This window comes from Phocoena phocoena, chromosome 5 (assembly GCF_963924675.1).
Source record: "Phocoena phocoena chromosome 5, mPhoPho1.1, whole genome shotgun sequence".
Taxonomy (NCBI): Eukaryota; Metazoa; Chordata; class Mammalia; order Artiodactyla; family Phocoenidae; genus Phocoena; species Phocoena phocoena.
The window spans coordinates 1,507,135-1,529,681 of NC_089223.1; the positions used below are offsets into that span (position 1 = coordinate 1,507,135).

General features: G+C 39.0%; 1 protein-coding gene across 1 annotated transcript in view; it reads left to right on the plus strand.

Annotated features, from left to right (window-relative positions):
* Window positions 1-21,800, plus strand: part of GLRB (glycine receptor beta) — a 65,229-nt gene extending 43,429 nt beyond the window's left edge. The window contains exons 6-9 of the mRNA XM_065877455.1: window positions 1,399-1,539; window positions 6,975-7,127; window positions 14,514-14,806; window positions 21,453-21,800. Coding sequence (XP_065733527.1) covers window positions 1,399-1,539; window positions 6,975-7,127; window positions 14,514-14,806; window positions 21,453-21,749 — 884 coding nt within the window. The 3' untranslated portion in view covers window positions 21,750-21,800. The remainder of the gene's footprint in view (window positions 1-1,398; window positions 1,540-6,974; window positions 7,128-14,513; window positions 14,807-21,452) is intronic.
* Window positions 21,801-22,547: the final 747 nt, after the last annotated feature.

The following is a 22,547-nucleotide window of genomic DNA, read 5'->3' on the forward strand; positions in this document are numbered from 1 at the left end:
AAGATAGATGAATTCTTTTGTTACCAGTTGATTTCAGTTGAGTTGTCGTAGGTGTAGGTGTGTACCCTTCTAACTTATTCCAATCGCCACCTTCATTTGAGTTAGTAATACAGGCAAGGTAAAGGAGAAAATGATGTCCTAATAACTTTTCTAATGTTAAATCCACATTTTTCAGAGCAGAAAATTTGGAAAACATTGAAAAATATTATCTAAATCCTACCAAGCATTCATTTTCTATGGATCTATAAAAAAATTATGTTTTACAAAATTGGATTTTAGATTTTCTATGTTTCTAGAATCATATATTTTTCAGTTTCTAAAAGAGGTACCAGGTGTAGTCATTGAAATGCTTATCTCTAAAATATATTTATTAATTAATTTGCTATGAAGCTTGTCATGTGAAAATCAAAGTAGGAAATAAAACTTGAAAAATTAACACTAATGGAAGGAATCTTCAGCCTGAATACCCATACACTGTGACCTATTCCTACAAAGAATCACCTTATAAAATGTATGTGCTTGCTTGATGACATGCTTTAAAGTCACTTAGTGGTTACTGCTTGTTGTTGTTTAATTTACTGAAGCTGGGTCCTAAATTTGAACAATATTTTTTGCTTTCTAACTATAATGTGAGATTTTGCAGATATAAGTGTATGTATGTACACGTCTGTGTGTGTATTGCATATACGTGTGCCTGTGTGTCAATATGCATTTTTTATAAATAATTCCAAATGTGTATATACCTTCAATTCTATTACTAGATACACTAAAGTATGGCTTTAAAAAATATAGGCATGTAAGAGTTGAACGGTAGGCTACAACATGCTGTAAACCCATGGGGCCCTTGAATTGTAGCCAGGTTACCTAAGCCCACAATGTGGGTTCCGGGAGGCGCTAGTGATGGAGTGATGTCCATTTGAGGGGCTGTTTTATTGCTCTCCTCTGGCCATGCAACTCCTCTAGGGAAGTTGGTAGCGAACTCTTCAAAAAAACCCATTTTGGTGCTTACGTTTCTTTAAAAATCTCCAGGTAGCACATTGCATGATTGTAAATGTGTACATTCAGAAAGCTAATATCACTTATTTGCTACTTTTTCATTGATGACAGTTCAGAATTCTGACATAGACAGATGCACTACTGTTCATGACACCCGAGGATTTTTGCCATCTGTGACATGCTGATTATTTTAGCTTGTTCTTTCTTTAAGCCAATTATCTGTAACTTGTGCCAGTATTTTTATTAGTGGCCATAGATTTTACCTCTTTACATTTCTAACAAAAGTTTCATAAAAAGGCCTATTGTTTTACCATTTCTGTGTTTAATATCTGGATGTTAAAATGTTAAAGAAGGGTCAATAATTATATTTCAAACTGATATTTTATTTCCTTTTGTTTATAGTTGGTTACACAACTGACGACTTACGATTTATCTGGCAGTCAGGGGATCCTGTTCAATTAGAAAAAATTGCCTTGCCTCAATTTGATATTAAAAAGGAAGATATTGAATATGGTAACTGTACAAAATACTACAAAGGCACTGGTAAGTAATATTCTTTAAATTAAACAAAACTAAGTCTTATTTCAAAGATTTGTTTCAATATTAAAATATGCTAGGGACAGAACAGAGAAAACTAGTTAAAAAATAAATTCAGTATTTATAAACATTATATCTGTATGTTGATATATTTAAATCTTTCATAAAATTACATCCACTAAAGTTCAAATTTATTTTATCACTAGTTAGTTTTGCTTTTCTTTATGTAATTCCGGATAACAAGAGGTTTTCAGCGTTTTATTTTATATGAACTCTCCAGGCAGTGGTTTTCTTAGATGTTGCCTAGAAATTCTGCTCTGACAGGATTCATATTAGGGCCAAACGTTATGGATATAAACGATGTAACCCATATATATTCGTCTGCTGTCTTTGGGGCAGTTTTTCAATGTTGGTTGACCCATTTTCTTAAGTTTCAAAAAATTTGATCTTTATGCTGTGCAGGAAACAGTAAACACATGAAATAATTGGACATGAGTAAAAATTTGCCCTATAATATTCTTGATCTAGGTTATGGAACAGCCAGTTATGAAAACTCAACAAATTAACCTCACGCATTAAATCACGTCAAGCTTTCCAGAAATGAAAATACAGTACTCACTGATCAATACTTTCATAATACGGTTAGTATTCAACCTTTGAGTCTCCCCTAGAGGTTATAGGTTATTGAAGGCTCTAGATATTAAATATAGTGCTATTTTCCTCAGCAATATAAATAAAAAGGTGAATGACTTTTGACCAATACATTCACGCGAATAATCAGCCTAACTTATAAATTACCACAAAATTCTAATTCTGCATCAGGAAGTAAATCATGACAAAGATATTCAGGAATAGATGTAATTAAAGTTTAAGTTTATTGCAACATTTATGTTGACTTTGCAAAAATAAAAATGTGTAGAGTAATTGTGGAAAATTTACTGAGGTGAGATGTTTGAGCTAAAATGCTGCATTCTGACATCATCAAGGACAAAATATGATTTAAAACATACCTGTTGATTAGAATAAAAGATAGAGTGAATAGTTGCATATCTACGTTGTTGTAATAAAAAATACAACACGGGCCAACTTAGAGATAAGGTTAGTTTAAGCATCTGTTGTCGTTGACCTTCAATTAAATTAACAGATTATATATCATTTATATATAAATAGTCCCTTCTCTTGTAGAGCTTATAGTATTTTAGGACAAGAGACAAAATAAGCAAATACACTGCTGAAGGAATTATCAAAATTTTTAATGGAAAAACAGAGCTCTTAAAAATTTGACCATCAAAGTATGCAGTGAAGAAATCGTAGATACCTTGATTGTCAGATGTGGGAGTGATCGGTCGGCTAATGCTGAGTCAGCTCTTTTGTTGAACACATAAAATAACTGAGATGCAGGGTCAACGACTTCCTGAATGTCAAGGGCAAATCAGTGTCAGCTGTAACCTGGGCACAGTCATTCTCCTCTCTATGACTATGCAAATTGAGACTGACTACAGTTTTCAGGGATTTCTCACCTAGTAATGGAAAAAATAAACTTGAAAGCCAAGAGAATAAAATCCTACCAAGCATTCATTGGTAGGATAAAGCATTCATTGGTAGGATAAAGCATTCATTGGTAGAATAAACTTGAAAGCCAAGAGAAGTTTTTTGGAGGATTGATGTATAGAAACATTTAATAGATGGCTTTTTGAGTTCTTGCTATCTGTCAGGCATTGCTTTAAGCACTTTGCAGGAATTCTATCATTTGATCCTCACAACAGTCCTGTGAGTTCAGTGAGTGCTATTATATTTGGAAAATAGTTACCCACATCCAGATTATATGATTAACATTTCAAAATGAATAGTCTCTAAATTGTTTGAGAAACTTGAAATGGAGTTTACTGAAGTTTTTTAAACTTCATCTAGAGATGAAAAATAAAACCAGTAATTTTATTTCTAATTTTATGTAGTATAAAATCATGTAATAGTATTGAAAATCATGGGGTTATTCATTTTTTCACCTTTAAGCCCTGAACTTAAAATGTCTCGGGACTTCCCTGGAGGTCCAGTGGTTAAGGTTTCACCTTCCAGTGCAGGGGATGCGGGTTCGATCCCTGGTCGTGGAGCTAAGATCTCACATGCCTCGTGGCCAAAAGGACAGAAGCTAAAACAGAAGCAATATTGTAACAAATTCAATAAAGACTTTAAAAACGGTCCACATCAAAACAATCTTAACAAAAAAGAAGCCTCTACTTGGGGACTCAGTAGTGAATAAAGGACAGATCCCTGCTGTTTTATAGATCCATATTCTTACATGGCGAGCAAGTAAAGTGAATATAATTCTTTTAGTCCTAAGAAGGAAATAAGAGGGTGTGCTGTGGTAGAGAGTATTTGGGGATATACTCAAGATTTACGATAAGTAAATCTTTAATAGATTTTTGTGTGTGTGTGGTATTTTTTGAGTTATCATAAATAAGTCGCTTATATCTCATTAGATACAGAAAATAAGAAAAAACTGGGCTTCCCTGGTGGCGCAGTGGTTGAGAGTCCGCCTGCCGATGCAGAGGACACGGGTTCGTGCCCCGGTCCGGGAGGATCCCACATGCCGCGGAGCGGCTGGGCCCAAGAGCCATGGCCGCTGAGCCTGCGCTCCGCAACGGGAGAGGCCACAACAGTGAGAGGCCCGCGTACCGCAAAAAAAAAAAAAAAAAAAAAGAAAAAGAAAATAAGAAAAAACTCATGGCTAACATAATAATAATTGGCACTATATTTCAGTAAACATGCTTTGTCAGTATTTATATGAATCAGTATATGGATATAAGAAAAACATTTTAATGTTTGGATAATACTTAGAAATGTATCTAGGAAAATAGAACATCCAAAACATAGGGAATGCTTAACAGTGTAGAACACTGGAAAAGATACAGAAAGCAACATATAAAATGATGGCCAATATTTTCTTTAATTTGTACAAAATTATCTGAAATGGTGATTTGGCTTTAACTTTATTAAAAATTAGGGTTTTATTTATAATAGTAGAAATTACACAGGTGGAGAAATATATGGGTATAGAAAAATCTTTAAATTGGAAGCCTGAGTGAATAATAATCAAATAAAAGCTCACAGGAAATAGAAAGTAAATTGAATTTGCCAGTGAGCATTTATACCCGTTAGCTGCCCACCTGCCCCTCATAAACGTAACAGTAACAGGAAATCAAAAAAGATCAAGAAATGTTTCTCATAAAAGCTTATGGAGCAAGTCGCTATGATATCCCGGCGTATATTTTACTGCTAAATGCGCCCACGTCGTGGGAAGCTCCCCGGGGGGTGGCTTCAGATGAAGCAGTCAGTTACTAGGCTGTCGTCTCAATGTGGTGGACGGGATGCGCAAATGCGTTGGAAAGTGAGCAACTTTATAGAAAATTGTTATAATCCTTGTGACAGCCTAGGCTCCTAAAGATACATAATAAGCACATATGTGTTATTCCCCATTTTACAGGCACTAGGTGAGTGTAGAGTTACCTTGAGGGAGTGACACTCTTGGAAAGCAAGGTACTGCAGACCCGCGTGTAGGAAACGCTGTGGGCCTCCTTAATTGCAGTGAATGGGCTTATGAAAGATTATAGTTTGGAAGTTTTGCACATGGTTGTTAGTTGGAAGCATATGTTCTCATTTGTCCAGGCAGGAAGTTGAGATAAGAGGTAGGCACTGAAAAGGGAGGGGGATTTTCCATCGTTTTGCCTTTCATATCTTTTTAGAACCTGTGCACCATTTAAATGAATTGCCTAGTTTTAATGAACTTAAAATTTAAAAAAGAAAAACACTCTGCATTGCTTGTCTTGTTTTTTTTTTTTTTTTTTTTTTGCGGTACGCGGGCCCCTCACCGCTGTGGCCTCTCCCGTTGCGGAGCACAGGCTCCGGACGCACAGGCTCAGCGGCCATGGCTCACGGGCCCAGCCGCTCCGCGGCATGTGGGATCCTCCCGGACCGGGGCACGAACCCGTGTCCTCTGCATCGGCAGGCGGACTCCCAACCACTGCGCCACCAGGGAAGCCCATGCTTGTCTTTTTTTGATATAATATGGAAACATTTGGCATAATTAGAATTTACTTCAGTTCAAATCAACTATTTATTTTTGTTACAGATTAGCCCTAACATCTTTCTAATCCCTCCGAGGTATCAATGATTATTGGGAAAAGGATAGATTTCTAATCTAAGCTATTTGATAAAGGGATGAGAATAGCCATTCTTTGAAAGACCCCGTTTGTGTGCAATTACTGCTCTAGATATTATTAATGAATAAATATGACGATTATTCTAGCATCAGAAATATATACCTTCTTCCCAACTAGGAAAACTAGATAAGTACAACTTTTTAAACTAAAACACAGTAAAAAAGTAATATTGTATTTTTCCCCATAATTATTTTATTTATGCACTGTCCATTCATTTGTCTCAGCATTTTAAAATAATTATGTACAGTTTAAACTGAACACAACTGAAGATATTTTAACGTTTTGGAATTCATGCATACCCTTCCTTTTGTTGAATGGGAAATGACATTTTTATCTAAATTGAACATTTAAAAAATTCATCTCAAACATCTGGAAACGTCTCTTGTATGCCAGTGCTGGGAGGCTGTTTGTGTCACTTATTTTCTTTCTCCAGTCAGCAAAGGCTATTATGAGGCTGCCCATAATTTGTGATTAATTTGAGAGACCACTTGACATCATGGCAGTCCTAGAATGATGTGTAAGGGCAATGTCTGCTTTAGTCTCAGCCTGTGAAAGTGAAGCCCTTTCCCTCGATTCCAGAACATTTGAGGTCCTGGAGTGGAACCAGGGGAGACTTGGTTGGGATGTCAGATGTTTGCCTTTACAAACTTTTACCTGCATAGACTGGGAACACTCACTTACCCTGCTCGTGTTTACCTCCAAGACTGTCTGCACATTTCATGCGTAAATGTGCGTATGAGCTCTGGTAGACGGTCATCCCTTCCAGATAAGAAGTGGTCCACGTGGCTGAAAATTATACCGACAACGTGTAATCCAGGCATGTTTCTTTTTAGACTTGCTCTGCTCTGATTTGATGCTCCCGGTGGCTTCTTTAGATCTTTTGCTCCCAGAGGACCCAAGGATAATGGGAAGTTTAAGTCACTGCAAAATCTCGGAGCAAAGACTTAAAAGCCGAGACTGGCCGTCCCAGAGCAGCACATGGTGTCTGTTTGTCAATCTCATAATGAAGTTGCAAGAGGTCGGGTGAAACAGGTCTCATCATGCCGTCCTCTTAGATCACGTAAATGATACATATTTACAGAACCAGCCCCGTCCTTTTTACGTGGAGTTCACTTTGTGAAATTACCTCAAGCAGGAACGACCTGTAATTTCCGGGCACGATGTGATTTTGCGGTGGGATGTGGCGGGAGTGTCACTCTTGCCCGTGTCTGTCGCTGGCAGGGTACTACACGTGCGTGGAGGTCATCTTCACCCTGAGGCGGCAGGTGGGCTTCTACATGATGGGCGTCTACGCCCCAACCCTGCTCATCGTGGTTCTGTCCTGGCTGTCCTTCTGGATCAACCCCGACGCCAGCGCTGCCAGAGTGCCCCTGGGTAACGTGTTCCAGCCTCTCTCGGGGGGTCGCGAGTGCGCTGCATCTTTATAGAAATGACTGTATAATTTTGAAATTATACCAAATGATTTTGAGACAGTGAGTTTTGGAATTGATGGCAACCTTTTTTTTTTTTTTTTCTCAGACTTCCTTCAGTCCTTGACATTGAACTAGATTTTCTCCGTGTTTATGCATTCTATAATTAAACTAAGTTTTCTCTTTTTGTGTCCTTGGGGTATTTTAAGCAGTTAATCCATCCTACTTTGACTCTCATGAAATAATTATTAATAAGCGATTCTCACGGATAACGGAAGGCTAAAATCCCCAGTGGTGCCAAGCTTAAAAACAAATGACTATTTGGATAGAAATCTTTCTAAATCATATACTGTCTCATACTGTTCATCAGGGAATATGTAATAGAATTTATCTTTTAAACATGGCTTTGCATCATTTTCCTAAACACTAGTTATTGTGTGCTGTACCACCAAGAGAGGCTAGAGAGAGGAAGGGCTGGTTAGGCCATGCTCTCCAGTTTGTGGTGTTTAATGCTCTGTGACATAGAAACACCAATAGCCAGACTTGAAAATTCTGTCTCTATAGGGCTTAAATAGTCTCGGGTTGGGGAAATAATCGAGAGCCTTTCTTTTTTTTTTTTTTTTAATTAATTCATTTATTTATGGCCGCGTTGGGTCTTCGTTACTGCACACGGGCTTTCTCTAGTTGCGGCGAGCGGGGGCTATTCTTCGTTGTGGTGCATGGGTTTCTCATTGCGGTGGCTTCTCTTGTTGCAGAACACGGGCTCTAAGCACGCACGCTTCAGTAGCTGTGGCACGCGGGCTCAGTAGTTGTGGCTCGCGGGCTCTAGAGCGCAGGCTCATTAGTCGTGGCGCACAGGCTTAGTTGCTCCGCGGCACGTGGGATCTTCCCGGACCAGGGCTCAAACCCGTGTCCCCTGCATTGGCAGGCAGATTCTTAACCACTGCACCACCAGGGAAGCCCTGATTCTGCTTTCTTAAATCCCACACACAAGACATCTTGCAGATGGTATTTAAGGCGATGAGTGGAGTGTAGGTAGAAGAATCTCAGGGCTAAAGCCTTGGGATTGAGAAGATGAGGAACAATCTATGTGATGTGGCTTCCTAGAATCCTGCCAAGTGGAGAAGGTGTGTCCAGGCGAGGAGAGTGACCAGCCAGCTGCTTGTAGGTCAAGGTTAGGGCTAAGGATTGCCCTTGGCTTTAGCAGCCTAGGGGGTCACTGGGATCCAGAACAGAGACAGTCTCCATGGAGTGAGGAGAAGAGGGAAGCCTGGTCGGAGTGACTCAGGAGAACACAGGAGGGGGACCTAGAGCCCTCGGTGTAAACGGCCTGTTGGAGGTCGTTAGCTGCCCACAGGAGGGGAGGGTGGGGAAATAGCCAGGGGGGATGGGAGCTGAGAGGTTTCTTGGTTTTGTTTTTCTAAGGGGCACAATCCACACACGTTTATTTTTGGTGGAAAACAACCGGTAGTGAAGGAAAAAATGAGAGTCGGTAGAAGTGCAGGAGCAGTGAGAGGGGATGGGAGGTAGGAAACGAGGGATTGGCCTTTGCTAGAACACAGTGGATTTGTCCACAGGGTCAGCAAACTCCTTCGGCGACAGTTTGAATAGCAAACATTTGAGGTTTCTGTTGAAACCCCGAAATCCGCTGTCATAGCACTAAAGCAGCCTTAGACAATACATAGCTGAATAGGTGTGGATATGTCCCAGTAAAACTGTATTTATAAAAATAGGCGGTGGGTCAGATGTGCCTGGTGCATCGGGTTGACTGACTGCTGGTCTGTAGCGTCAGGAGAGAAGGTAGAGCTGACGGGCACACAGCGAGATGCGAGGGTAGACGTGGTCATGGGGGCTAGCCTCTGATTTTGTTTTCTTAGTGAAATGGGAAGCCAGGTCATGAGTTGCAGGGGTGATGGGGAAAAGCGCTGTGGTTCTGAAGGGAGAGAGACTGGTGAAGGAACTGGGGAAGTACACCCTGATTGCCTGGTAGGATCGCGGACCTCTGGAGGTCAGTGGTGGTAAATTGAAAGTGGGATCAGTCAACATGTTGACTCATGAAAAGAAAACTAGGGACATATTTAGGTTTTTGAGATTTATATGTGCTGTTGCGTGTGTTAATGTTTGGTTCTATCTGATTACCGAGTAGCGTTTCATAGTATGGATACACCACCGTGTGTTTCTCCTGTAACCAGTTGTTGGGGATTGGGTTGTTTCCAGTTTTGGGGTATTATACGCGATGTGATGAATAATTGCGTACAAGGCTCTGTGTGGGCATACATTTTCATCACTCTTGGGCAAACACCTAGAAATGAAATTTCTGCATTTTATAGGAAAAGTATGTTTAACTTTTCTAAAATATTAGCATAGTGTTTATCAAAATAATGGTACCGTTTTGCCTGATTCACATACTCCTGTGTCATATACTCCCCAAATACTTGATTTTTTTTACTTCTTGTAGTGCCTTGGACCTTAGTACAATGTTGAATACGGTTGTGAGAGATGCTTATTCCTGATTCTGGGTAGAAACAGTTGAAGTATTCACTGTTGAGTGTAATAGTGGCTGTAGTTATTACAGATCTCTTAATCAGGTTGAAGAGGTTCCCTTCTCTTCCTAGTTGGCAGAGGGTTTTTATCATGACTGTTGACTTTTGCCAAATGCTTCAGTGCTTTCTCTGAGTATATTTAAAGGTTTATATGTTTTTTTCCTTTATTTTGGCAAATTTTACCAATTGATTCCTAACTATTAGATGAGTAGGTAAAATTATTAGCACAAACACGTTCATAATATTGGTTTTTCCTTTTCACGTCTAGCTGTAGTGAAGTATTCATTCCTACGTACTGATATTGTTAAATTGTGAATTCTTTTTTTTTTTGACCACTCTAGATAAAGACTTATCCGTTTTCTTGGTATTTTCAAAACATCAGCGTTCATTTCATTCATTTCTATCTATTTGTTTATTTTTCTTTTTCATTGATTTTGGCTCTTATCTTTATTATTTCTTTTTACTCAGTCTGGATTTTATTTGATCTCTTTTTGATGATTGACGTAGAAACTCAGATATCCGATTTTAGAACCTTCTTCTTTTCTAACATGGGCATTTAAAGTTACAAATTTCCCTTGTAAGTCCTGCTTTAGCTGCAGTGCACAAATTTTGGTATACTGTATTTTCATCTTCCTTCATTAAAATAATATTCTCTAATTTCCCTTGTGATTTCTTCTTTGGTCCGCGGATTCTTTATATATGTGTAGTTTGGATTCCAAATATTTAGCGTTTTCATAAGTACTCAAATATGATTTGTTTTTAATTTTGGCAGGGAACATACTCTATGATTTCAATCCTTTTATGTTTACTGAGACTTCGTTAATGGTCCAGCCCAGCATATGTCTCCTGGCAAACATCCCATGTCACTTGCATTGTATATTTGTCACTCTTGGGTGTAGAATTCTGTAGATATGAGTGGAGTCAGGTCGGTTGATAGTACTGTTAAAATCTTTTATGTCTTTTGTCTAGTTATTATAGTTATTGATGAGAGAGTTGTTAAAATCCCCAACTCTCATTATGGAATTATGCTTCAGGTATTTTGAAGCTCTGTGATTAGACCCACACATATATATAATTTTATCTAAAAAGAAAAAAGAAATAATATTACTCACAGATTAAATATCAGGATATTCTGTCAATACGGCTATTTTGACCCAGTGTATCTTTCCTTTTTCTACTTTTTTTCCCCTACATTGTTCCAAAAGATTATGAAATCAATTTGCCAATCTTTTCCTTCTATGGCCCATAATTTTTATTTTCTAAAATTTAGGAGAAGAACATATATCATTTACCCTAGACTCATTTTGCTTTTTTAAAAAAAATCAGTCTTCTGTTCTAGTTTTATTTTTCTTCCTATCTCTTTTTGATTTACTTTTCCCATTGTTAACAAGTATCAAAGCTTCCTCTGCGAACTTTAGGTAGACTTTGTCTTCAGCTATTTCTTTAAGTATAAAAGTAACTGTGGAGGTAACGTCTTACATTTTTTACCCTACGTAAACTTTACTGTAACACATTCTTTTTCTGGTACATGAAATGGTTTAGTTGCTGCTAAAAAGGATTTTTTTTAAACAATACTTTTTAATTATACATGTAAAAAGATGAATAATTCAGGTCGCAATTCAGACCTCTAGCAGGTCACACACAGTACCTTTCTTCCTTATTATGGTCTTTTCTTATCATCTGGAACAGTGGTTCAAGATCTTTTTGATTATAAGGATCTCTTTCAAAACTGTCAGATATTATTTCTGGATTCCCACATGGTAGTAATTGTGGTTTTCCTTTTAGTATCCTTTGATTAGAATGCTGTGCAATGGTAACATGCTGATGTAATAATTTAGCAGTATTTCTAAATGAATTTTCATGTTATTAATCACAACTCCATATAAGAATTTGGTGCATGCTGTAGTTTGTCTCAGTATGGGATAAAGATGATTTCAGGTTTAGACAGTAGCTGTTGGGCACAATTTCTCCTTGATTTGCTCTGTTGGTTCTATTTGTTGTTAATAAAAAATACTACCGGGACTTCCCTGGTGGTCCAGTGGTAAAGAATCCGCCTTGCATTGCAGGGGACGTGGGTTCGATCCCTAGTTGGGGGACTGAGATCCCATGTGCGGCAGGGCAGCTAAGCCCACGCGCCACAACTACTGAGCTTGCGTGCCACAAACTACAGAGCCCACACGCTCTGGGGCCTGCAGGAGACAACTAGAGAGAGAAAACCCACACGCCACAACTAGAGAGAAGCCTACGGGCTGCCACGAAGACCCAACACAGCCAAAGGAAAAAGAAAAAGAAATAAAATAAATAAATAAATGAAATACAAAAAAAGGACTATCTCTACCTCCCCTTTCTTTTCCTTTTCTTTTTTCACCCTTTTTCTTGCTTTCCTTTTTCAATCTTCTAGGTTTTGGTATTCCTCTTTTAGGCAATAGATTGCTAGAGTATATGCTATTAAAGAATTATTTTTCAGATGTTTCCTCTGAGATTGTCTGAACGAGAAATCTCTGGACATCCCATAGTCAATGGGAGTTCACTATCAATAGTGGTCTCTTAAATAAGGATTTTATCACTATAAAGTTCTTTCTGCATATTGATGAGCTAAACAACTTTATCTTCACCCTGAATTCTTTATAGAAGTTTTTATTCAGGTTAACTATTTTATGTAGTTAATTTATTAATACTTTGATTTATATTATTTGTTAGCCATAACTTTTAGTAGATGTAGACCTCACGCCTGTTTATCAGAGTTGATAGCAATTTTACGACATGCTCCCTGATTTGAAATCTAGACTTGGTTTGTTTTTGCATTAGGGAGAGAAGGTAGCAAATGACAAATAAGGACTATATGTTTTAAACACGTTATAGAAAGATTATACCAAGAAGTTCTGGAATTTATTAGAGAGGTGCTCCATTAAATGGGGATAATATATTAAGAACACAATATTGAAATTATAAATATCCCCATTTTTTTGAACGATGGGTTTCACATTTCTTTTTATTGGTTCATAATGTAGGAAAATTCAGACAGCATTTCACTGAGTTACTTAAACAATGACATAATCTCATCTGAAGGCCATGTTAAGATAAGGCTGAAATATTTGTCCGGAGAAATATCTGCTCAGATTTCTTATTTTAGGATAAAAAAGCAAGTGGACGTTTCCTATTTTAATGTGATTTCCTGAAGACAAGGCACACAGTGAGGTCCACATTCTCTTCCTTCCCAACTGACCTCCATTTCCATTCTTACATCTTCGAAATGCTACAGATCTTATTGGAATTGGTCACCATGGTTTTTAACTTAACGCCTGGGATTATAAATATCTCCCAAATGTCCATTAATATCCTATTATTCTGAATCTTTCTCTGCTCCTTTGACCTCCTTTTTCTGATGCCTGAGCCTCTCTGGAGTCCCCTCCCTTTCCACCAAAACCTCCCCTGAATGATACTGGCCAATCTGTCCTTCAAGAAGGTCCTGGGTGCCCTGTGCTGAGTCGTGGTCACCAGTTCTTTGTTTCTCGGCCTTTTTCTGGCCTAACTTGGTGTTTTCTTTCCAAGGTCACATCTTTTCTATATTCTCCTCTTCCTATATTTCATGGGTATTTTCCCAGTCATTCTGTTTAGAAGTTTGTCTCAATGTTTTCCTTCTTCCTTTAAACAGTAATCAAGTTTTAAAAAATGTTTTCTCCAAAATCCTTTCACATTCATCCTATCCTTTATTTTCTTATTCTTTGTTTCTGCATCTCCTATATTTTTCTTTCTCAGTTTATTTTTTTATCCCTAGAAGAGTGACGTTATTGAAATATTCTCTTGATAATGTCATTTCTCTACCAAATACGATAAAAGATCCACTCTAGGACTTTGAAGGCCTTCTACAATCTGGCTTATTCTCCATTTCATTCATAAAGTTGCTAATATATCAGGATAAAGATTCAGGTATACTACTAAATTTACTACAATTTGATACATTCTGTGTTATTGATGAGCATGAAATGCTATGGAAACACAGAGAATGGTGTCAATATATGCTACTTCAAGGCTTGTTTTTGATTGATAAGTTGACGTAACATTTGATTAAGAATAAAAAAATAACTTGGGAATGTGATTTGCTAAATTAATGCCCAAAGGTATAATTAACTGAGTTTAGGGCAATGTTTGAGAAGATCTTGGATTTTTATGTTACTTTTCACTTCCAGGTTAGAAAACGTTAAAACCTATGTTAACTTTTAAAACATAGTCCTGTTAATTAGTTTTCTTCAGGATAGAGGATAATTACAATATAATAGTTATATATATATATATATATATATATATATATATATATGTAATATTGTTTCAACCTGCAGAAGTTATATTTTACTAAAAGCCTTTCTTTCTAGGAGAGAGTCTCTTAGTTCTTCAATATTAAAAAAAAAAAAAGTCCCCCAAACTCCACACCTTTCAGGAGCCTCTGACATGATGCAACTGGTGGAATATATATTTTTCAATGTTTTAAATGATTATTGATACTAATATAGTGTTTCCCGTATTCCCAATGCAAGAGCAAAGAGAACCAAGTACATCCTTCATTATTAGGGTAATAATAAAAAATAAATATTTATTTTTTTAAAATGTTAAGTGTTTACACACATACCACCCACATTCAATAATTCTTACATAAGAAGCAAGTACATGGTATTACTTCTACTCTTTGAGTTTTAAGGGGACCTGAGGGCCATTGAAAGTTATTGGAGGGGGATTTCATCAAAGAGCAGTGATTGTAGGGCATTTCACGGGAGTAAAAAGCAACTTGAGTTCCTGTTTCTGTCCTGCAGGAATCTTCTCAGTGCTCAGCTTGGCCTCTGAGTGCACAACCCTGGCTGCGGAACTTCCCAAGGTGTCTTACGTGAAGGCTTTGGACGTGTGGCTCATCGCGTGTCTGCTCTTCGGCTTTGCGTCCCTGGTGGAGTACGCGGTCGTCCAGGTGATGCTCAACAACCCCAAGAGAGTCGAAGCGGAAAAAGCCAGAATTGCCAAGGCTGAGCAAGCAGATGGGAAGGGGGGGAGTGCGGCTAAGAAGAACACTGTGAATGGCACGGGCACACCTGTTCACATCAGCACCTTACAGGTAAGGATGACGTCGGCCAGCAAAGTGCGTTCTGCGGGTTTAAAGGTTTGGTAGAATTGGTTCTCACTCGTTTTTCTCTCACAGATGCAAAGGGACTAAGCACAACCTACTTTTTGGAAAAGAATAGAAAACACTTAGGTCCAATAGTAACCGAGAAAAAAATCAACACTTTATCAAATTACTGGAGAACTTTCTGTGGAATTTAAGGATGCTTCAATTCCTTTGCTCTGATGGTCACCACTGAATGTGGAGGCCTTGCCCAAGTGACAGACCTTCCTACTCTTTCTCATTTGACACACCTTTGCGCATGGCCGGGGGGCTGAAGGCTTACGGGGCCCACGTTCTTGAGTCAGTCTCCCACCCATTCCCCATCAAGTTGGAGAGCTTCACAACGCACATGTCAGGCAGGCTACTTCTTTATTGGGTGCCTGGCTCATAGGGAAACTATGCCCACGGTTTGGGATTTGTTCAGCGCAGTGAGTAGCTAGAGAAGAACTGAACAGTTAAAACCCATGACCTTGCCTTGTCACTTGGTGATGGGTCTAAGAATAGCGGCCCATGCCTCTAGATTCAGGTACTGATAAATCCTGGAGCCACAGACCACGTCATGGATTGAGGACAGTTTTCCACTCACTCCAGCATGCCTGTACTTGATGACCTCTAGTTGAGAAGACCCTAGGCCAGGGGACCATTTCCACTGGACGTAGCATGGTAAGTTCCACAAGAGACTAACAGGTCCAGACCATCCTACAGCCTTGGAAACCTTGCCTGCATCTGGTCCCAGACCATGTCCATTTGCTGACCGCCACTCCTACCAACACCTAGAACGTTAGACACGTTTTTAGAGACAGAGGCAAGCAAACTGTTCTTACGTGATGCTGTCTGCAGGTCTTTTTTAATTTTTTTGTTTTTTGTGTGTGTGTGTGGTACGCGGGCCTCTCACTGTTGTGGCCTCTCCCGTTGCGGAGCACAGGCTCCGGGCACGCAGGGTCAGCAGCCATGGCTCACAGGCCCAGCTGCTCCGCGGCATGTGGGATCTTCCCGGACCGGGGCACAAACCCGCCTCCCCTGCATCGGCAGGCGGACTCTCAACCACTGCGCCACCAGGGAAGCCCTCTCACATTTTAATTTGTATATTTAGATCATTTAAATTTAATGAACTTATTGATATATTTAGGGCTTCAGTCTATTTTATTTTTTTTAATTTTATTATTTTTTTTTATTGGGGTATAGTTGCTTTACAATGTTGTGTTAGTTTCTGCTGTACAACGAAGTGAATCAGCGGTATGTGTACGTATATCCCCTCCCTGTGGGCCTCCCCTCTCCACCCCTGTCCCACCCATCTAGGTCGCCACAGAGCACTGAGCTGAACCTCCTGTGCTATACAGCAGGTTCCCACTAGTTATCTGTTTTACACGTGGTAGTGTGTATACGTCCATCTCAATCCCCCAATTCATCCCCCAACCCCCATGTCCACATGTCCATTCTCTATGTCTATGTCTCTATTCCTGCCCTGCAAATAGGTTCATCTCTACCATCTTTCTAGATTCCACATATATGCATTAATATACGATATTTGTTTTTCTCTTTCTGACTTACTTCACTCTGTATGACAGACTCTGGGTCCATCCACGTCTCTACAAATGACCCAATTTCGTTCCTTGTTATGGCTGAGTAATATTCCATTGTATACATGTGCCACATCTTCTTTATCCATTCATCTGTCGATGGATACTTAGCTTGCTTCCATGACCTGGCTATTGTAAGTAGTGCTGCAATGAACATTGCAGTGCATGTGTCGTTTTGAATGATGGTTTTCTCAGGGTGTATATTTTGTGTCCTATTTGTTCTATTTTTAATCTCTTTCTTCTTTCTCCTTCTTCCATGTGGACTGCTTGAACACCTCCTAGAATGACATTTTGAGTCTCCTGTATTGTTTGTAAGCATGTCGCTCTCTTGCTTGGAGGCTGCTCCAGGTGTCCCATTATATACACATGACTTTATCACAGTTTCCTGATGTCACTGTGTTGCCGCTTTGTGTGATGTGTAGAAATGCTACCTCCCTTTAACACCTTTTGCTTTCCTCTTCACACGACAAAATTATTGTAAATACTTCTTAGAACCTAATTAGAAAGTGTTGCACTGTTTGCTTCACCATCACACATAATTTGGAAAACTCAGAGAGAGAAGGAAAGTTTATTGTATTTGTGCCTATTTTTGTTTACTTTGATCTTTCTTCCATTCTGATATTCCAAGGTTCTATCTTTTATTGTTTCTTTCCTTTTAGAGAATTGCCTTTATCCATTATTTTGGGTAGCGCTGCTGGTAACAGATCCTCCTAGTTTCCTTCATCTGGGAATGTCTTGGTTTCCCTTCATTCCCAAAGGATCTCTTCACTGGGAATGGGATCCTCGGTTGAAAGTTCTTTTCCTTTGGCACCTAAAAAGTATTGTGCCCATTCCTTCTGGACTCTGTGGCTTCTGAGAAGAACTCTGCTTCGTTCACACTGTTTTTCTCCTTTAGGTAAAATGTCATTTTTCTCTGGCTGCTTTCAATATTTTTTTTTTTTTGCCTTTAATGTTCAGAGGTTTAATTATGTATTTTGGAGTGGTTATTTTAGGGGTCATCCAGTTTGGAGTTTGTTCAGCTTGTTAGAAAAAAATGCAGGCTTATGCTTCTTGCCAAGTGGGAGAAGTTTTCAGCTGTTATTCTTTGAGTACCTTTCCTCCGTCCTTCTAGGACTGTGACGACACAGACGTTAGATTCTCTGTTACAGGCCCACACGTCACCACTGAGGCTCTGCTCATTTCTCTAGTAAGTTCTCTGTTGTTCAGGTCCCTTCTGAGCACATTTTTATCATCTGTAGAGGATACCTTTACCGCCGTGAAATCACACCTAAGTCTTCTGGTCCAGAAATATCGCCTCGGGTGATTCGCTTTTACCTGTGTGCAGATTCAAGCTGGAAAGGACCACAAAGAAAATCTTAGAGGCTACAGTTTGAAGCCTTTGGAAGTTCTCATCTTCATCATTTTTTATCCTTGACAGCCTCATTATCGTAGTACCTCATTTTTGCTACCAGTAATTTTCAGAAGTGACAAGTTTATATGATGAAAGTAAATGAGACACATATCCATATGAGGAAAGATGGGGAAAGTATAAATTGGAGATCTGTAGAACCAACATGACTTTTAAGAATGTGTTGAGTGGGGTTACTGTCTTAGTTATAAGTAGCTCATTTAATCCTTCTGCACGTGATATTATAATTGTTTAAAATAGCATTTATATTGTAAACTTTTTGTACTCTTATGTACATGTTTGATTTGATAATGATGTGTGGAGAGTATTAACTAAAGAAAGTTGTGTTTGTGTAAAGTCTCTGATGAGCAGAAGAAGAGACCAGCAAATGAGGTGATGAATTATGAGCTGTTTAAGCAACTAGAGGACTTCTCAGTAGGGAACCTAATTTTATTGCTATTCAGCTCTGACACGTCCTTAAAAATTACTTCTGCAGTAGACGTGCTCTTCACCAACACACACACGCACCCCTCACTTCAAATACAAGAATCTGCAAATACGTTTGTAGAAGAGTGTTCAATACACTAAATGATGAAGCATCTAGTGTAACCAAACGGAAGTTTTTGGAGTGATTTTTCCTGTTATCACTTCAACATTGAAGTAATTATTCTTCCCTTAACTATTTCCTATATTTAAACAATCTCTTGGAATAAATGTAACATTCTATGTCTACATTTTGAACGAGCTGTGTAGGTACAGTTTTATAATGATTAAAATTGCTGGCAGGGCTTCCCTGGTGGCGCAGTGGTTGAGAGTCCGCCTGCCGATGCGGGGGACGCGGGTTTGTGCCCCGGTCCGGGAGGATCCCACATGCCGCGGAGCGGCTGGGCCCGTGAGCTATGGCCGCTGAGCCTGCGCGTCCGGAGCCTGTGCTCCGCAACGGGAGAGGCCACAGCGGTGAGAGGCCCGCGCACCGCAAAACAAACAAACAAACAAAAACAAAATTGCTGGCAGAATCTAAGAATTTGTTTATGTAAACAAAACACTAGAAAATTTTAAGTGTTAATATGTATGACTTAGGTTATAATATCATATAAATTGGGCTACTTGTCCAGTTACTTATAGATACTGAAACTACCCCTAAAGCCATGAATAAAATACGGTTCAGAGTAAATGCACTTCTGTAGTAAATATGTATGGCCTTCTTTGTGCAAAAGTAAAAAGAACTGGTAGGAGTCACGCTTCCTGAGTTGCTGTCAGAAGCCAGAGTCCTCCTTTGTTTTGATACGTGATTCTAAAACACAGTTAGTGCTCTTGGAGCAGAGGATTCTAAGTGAGAGAGAGCCTGGGACACCCACGGAGTCCCAGAGCTCGCGGGCTGCTCTGAGAGTCTGAGAATAGTACAAAGGTTTGCTATGGAGAGGCTATTCCCAACTTCTCTTCCGATCAAGGTCATGATTTAGTCTTTACACAAGTTCGCTGACACACACTGAGACTTACCCATTCGTCAAACAGCCCTGGAAAACCAGAGCTTCAAATGCGGTCTACTGTCTGGGACATTTACCAGGAGTGTATGTGAGTGTGAACGTGTGTGTGTGTGTGTGTGTGTGTGTGTGTGTGTGTGTGTGTGTGTGTGTGTGGAGACAGAGCTTAGGTGACAGACTGCTTGATGAAAGTGACCTTTTAAGATTTCAAATTGGGGAATTTAAATAAAAGGCCTGGAAGTAAATTTTAAATATATGTTTTCATAATTTGTGATATATATATACACATATATAATATATACATGAACGATTTCCCAAAGTCACATTTAAATAACTTAGATTCTCGTTGCCAGCTTTGTTCTGTCTCATTCCATTGATCAGTCCCTATTTTTTGCCAGACATTTTCCTAGACACTGGGTTAAATTGATGTGGACCAGAGCCCGGACCAATGGTAGCTCCACCAGGATATAACTCCTCTTTAAGCTCTACTGGGTCCTCACCATGGGGAAGCTGGGATTGTACATTAAAAAACGGGGAACGGTAATCCTCTTTCTTCCGGCTGGCCTCCTTTAGCTCCAAGTCCCGTCAAACCAGGACGGAACTAAATCGACACTTTCTAAATATTTTAGTATGTTGGTGATTCACATTTTTTTAACCTATAAGACATTCAGAAGGGATGAAATTCCAGTGCCTCAACCCCCATTCCTACTTATCAACATTTTCTTGTGTACTTTTGTACAATTATATTTACATAAACATCTTTTTCAAAAGTTCTTACCCAACAGGATTGTACAAATATCTATGTGGTATAAAGATATAATTGTAAAGCCAACATTCATAGATCAGCTTAAAAAAATAACATTACCAGTACTTGTTCAAAATTGAAAAAAAAAAAAAAAGGAAACAACCTAAATGTATAAAGCCAGGGGATGTGGTGACACATTTTCATTTGTTTTTTCACTCAGTGTATGTTGGTTACTTTTGCTTCCACCTCTGAGCACTGCCATCTGGCTTTTGCCCAGAAAATATGCCTCAGTGTTTGTTCGGATAAAGGACACCGTCCTGGTACCTGAAGGGCTGCTGGGGAATGACTTGTTTTACATCTTACATTAAGCATCATTTTTACCCAGCCATAATCTAGTAAATGTGAATAGAATCCACATAATTAGTCAATGTCTTATTCTAACTAAGGCAAAAACTAGAGTGTACTAATAGTGTACAATGACATGGTTTCCTTTTTCGGTAAAGCAGTAAATATTTTAGTGAAGATTCCCAAGGTGAATCACAAAGCTCGGGAGTAAGAACAGTGGAAGATGAAGCAGTGGCATCATGGGCTCCCCCTTCTGTGGCCTTTCCTTAAGCCACTGGTCAGCCTCTGTCTTTTCCACGAGCTTTTCTGACAGCCAGAGAGAGTTCAGTGTGAAATAATTATTTTGTATATTGTAGGGAACTGAGTCAAATGTAATACTTCAGAGGTGATCAACTGAACAGTCTCTGTAGCATATGATCTGGCTGAAACATCCAGTTTCTTTGGATTTTCTGAGTTTGGATTCTCCGGCTAATTCATCTCCAGGCAGCAAGTGAGGAACGCCTTTCGCTGGTCAATCTTTGTTCATGATCATTGTGACCATTTTTAGTTCTTACCTGTGAGTGTGGTTTAGAGACACAGTGTGTCTCATTGCAAGGATAAATGCCTCAGTCTCTTATAAACAACCCAATTTGGCAATAGGATCCCTGGGGAAATCAAAGGTCAGAGGTACCAGAAGACGTTTGTATTCCGTATGTTCTGCTAATATGACCTGTGTCATGGTTAGATGTTGGATTTTCATTTATTGGTCAGTCTTTCAACTGAGAACTCTCACAAGCCTGGAAGCACCTAAGATAAAGGATGATTTGCGCCTCGATCCCTTAACATAAAATAACCTACCAAAAGTTTATTCCATGACGTAAGCCTTGTTGTATAGGCAGCCTTTTAGAGCCCTAAATGTTCAGGTAATTCCGTGGTTTAATCAGTTGACTATTATTTCTGTTCGACAAAGAGACATAATAGTCAACTGAGTAAACCATCAGATTTTTAAAATGTCTTTTTGAAGACGTCTTATAAATAGAAAAATTCTAAATATCCTGTCTTTAATTTTTATTCTCAGGTTGGAGAGACCAGATGCAAAAAGGTTTGTACGTCCAAGTCTGACCTGAGATCTAACGACTTCAGCATCGTGGGAAGCTTACCGAGAGATTTTGAATTGTCCAATTATGACTGCTATGGGAAACCCATCGAGGTCAACAACGGACTTGGGAAATCCCAGGCCAAGAGCAACAAGAAGCCGCCTCCTGCCAAACCCGTTATTCCGACGGCAGCGAAGAGGATCGATCTTTATGCCAGAGCGTTGTTTCCTTTCTGCTTCTTATTCTTCAACGTTATCTACTGGTCTATATATTTATGATGAACCTTTTCCATTCGTATAAAGTCAAGTCCCATTGCGTTGTGAACGACCTCGTTCATTAATGCCAATCTGTGAACATCCTTTGCATTTTCATAGCAATATATTGCATTTTGGATGCCATTGGAGTGTAATACAAATATGGCGCCTTCATCAGTGGAATGGCAGCATGATCTCATTACGTCTGTGCTCTAATCATGATGTATTTACGTAAAGCAAACATAATTGCTTTAGGAATAAATGAAGGATAAGCGTACTACGTAAAATAGAATCCGAACATTTCTCTCCAGTTAGTGTAAATTGCAAATATTCCGATAATTCTGATAATAAAATGGGGCGCACTCTGAACCCTGTTTCGTCATCATCGCAACGTACGTAGTGTTTCAGATCCCTTTCCTTGTAACTTTCGGAGAAAGCCATCTTATTCTTGTACAATTTTAGATGGTATTATCATAGATAAAGCAAAAGTATATTACATATGGTATACCTTTATAAGTAGAAGTATATCAACTCTAACTACATGAGCTCTGTGGAGAAATAAAGTTCAAACAAATTCCTAATTTGTAAAAGCAGCGCATTTTAAAGTGTGCCTGTGTTGTCAAATGCCAGATGATAAAGCCCAGTGAGCATTTTTGAAACAAAGGGAAATCTAGATTTACCTAAATTCGTGCCGAATTCTGGTTTCTCATAAAATAAAAATAAAAGGAGATATATTGATTAAATATTTCTGATAAAAGAAATTCTATTTAGTCCACTTTAAAACCTAGATATATTTTCACGGATCTTATTTTGTTGATACAG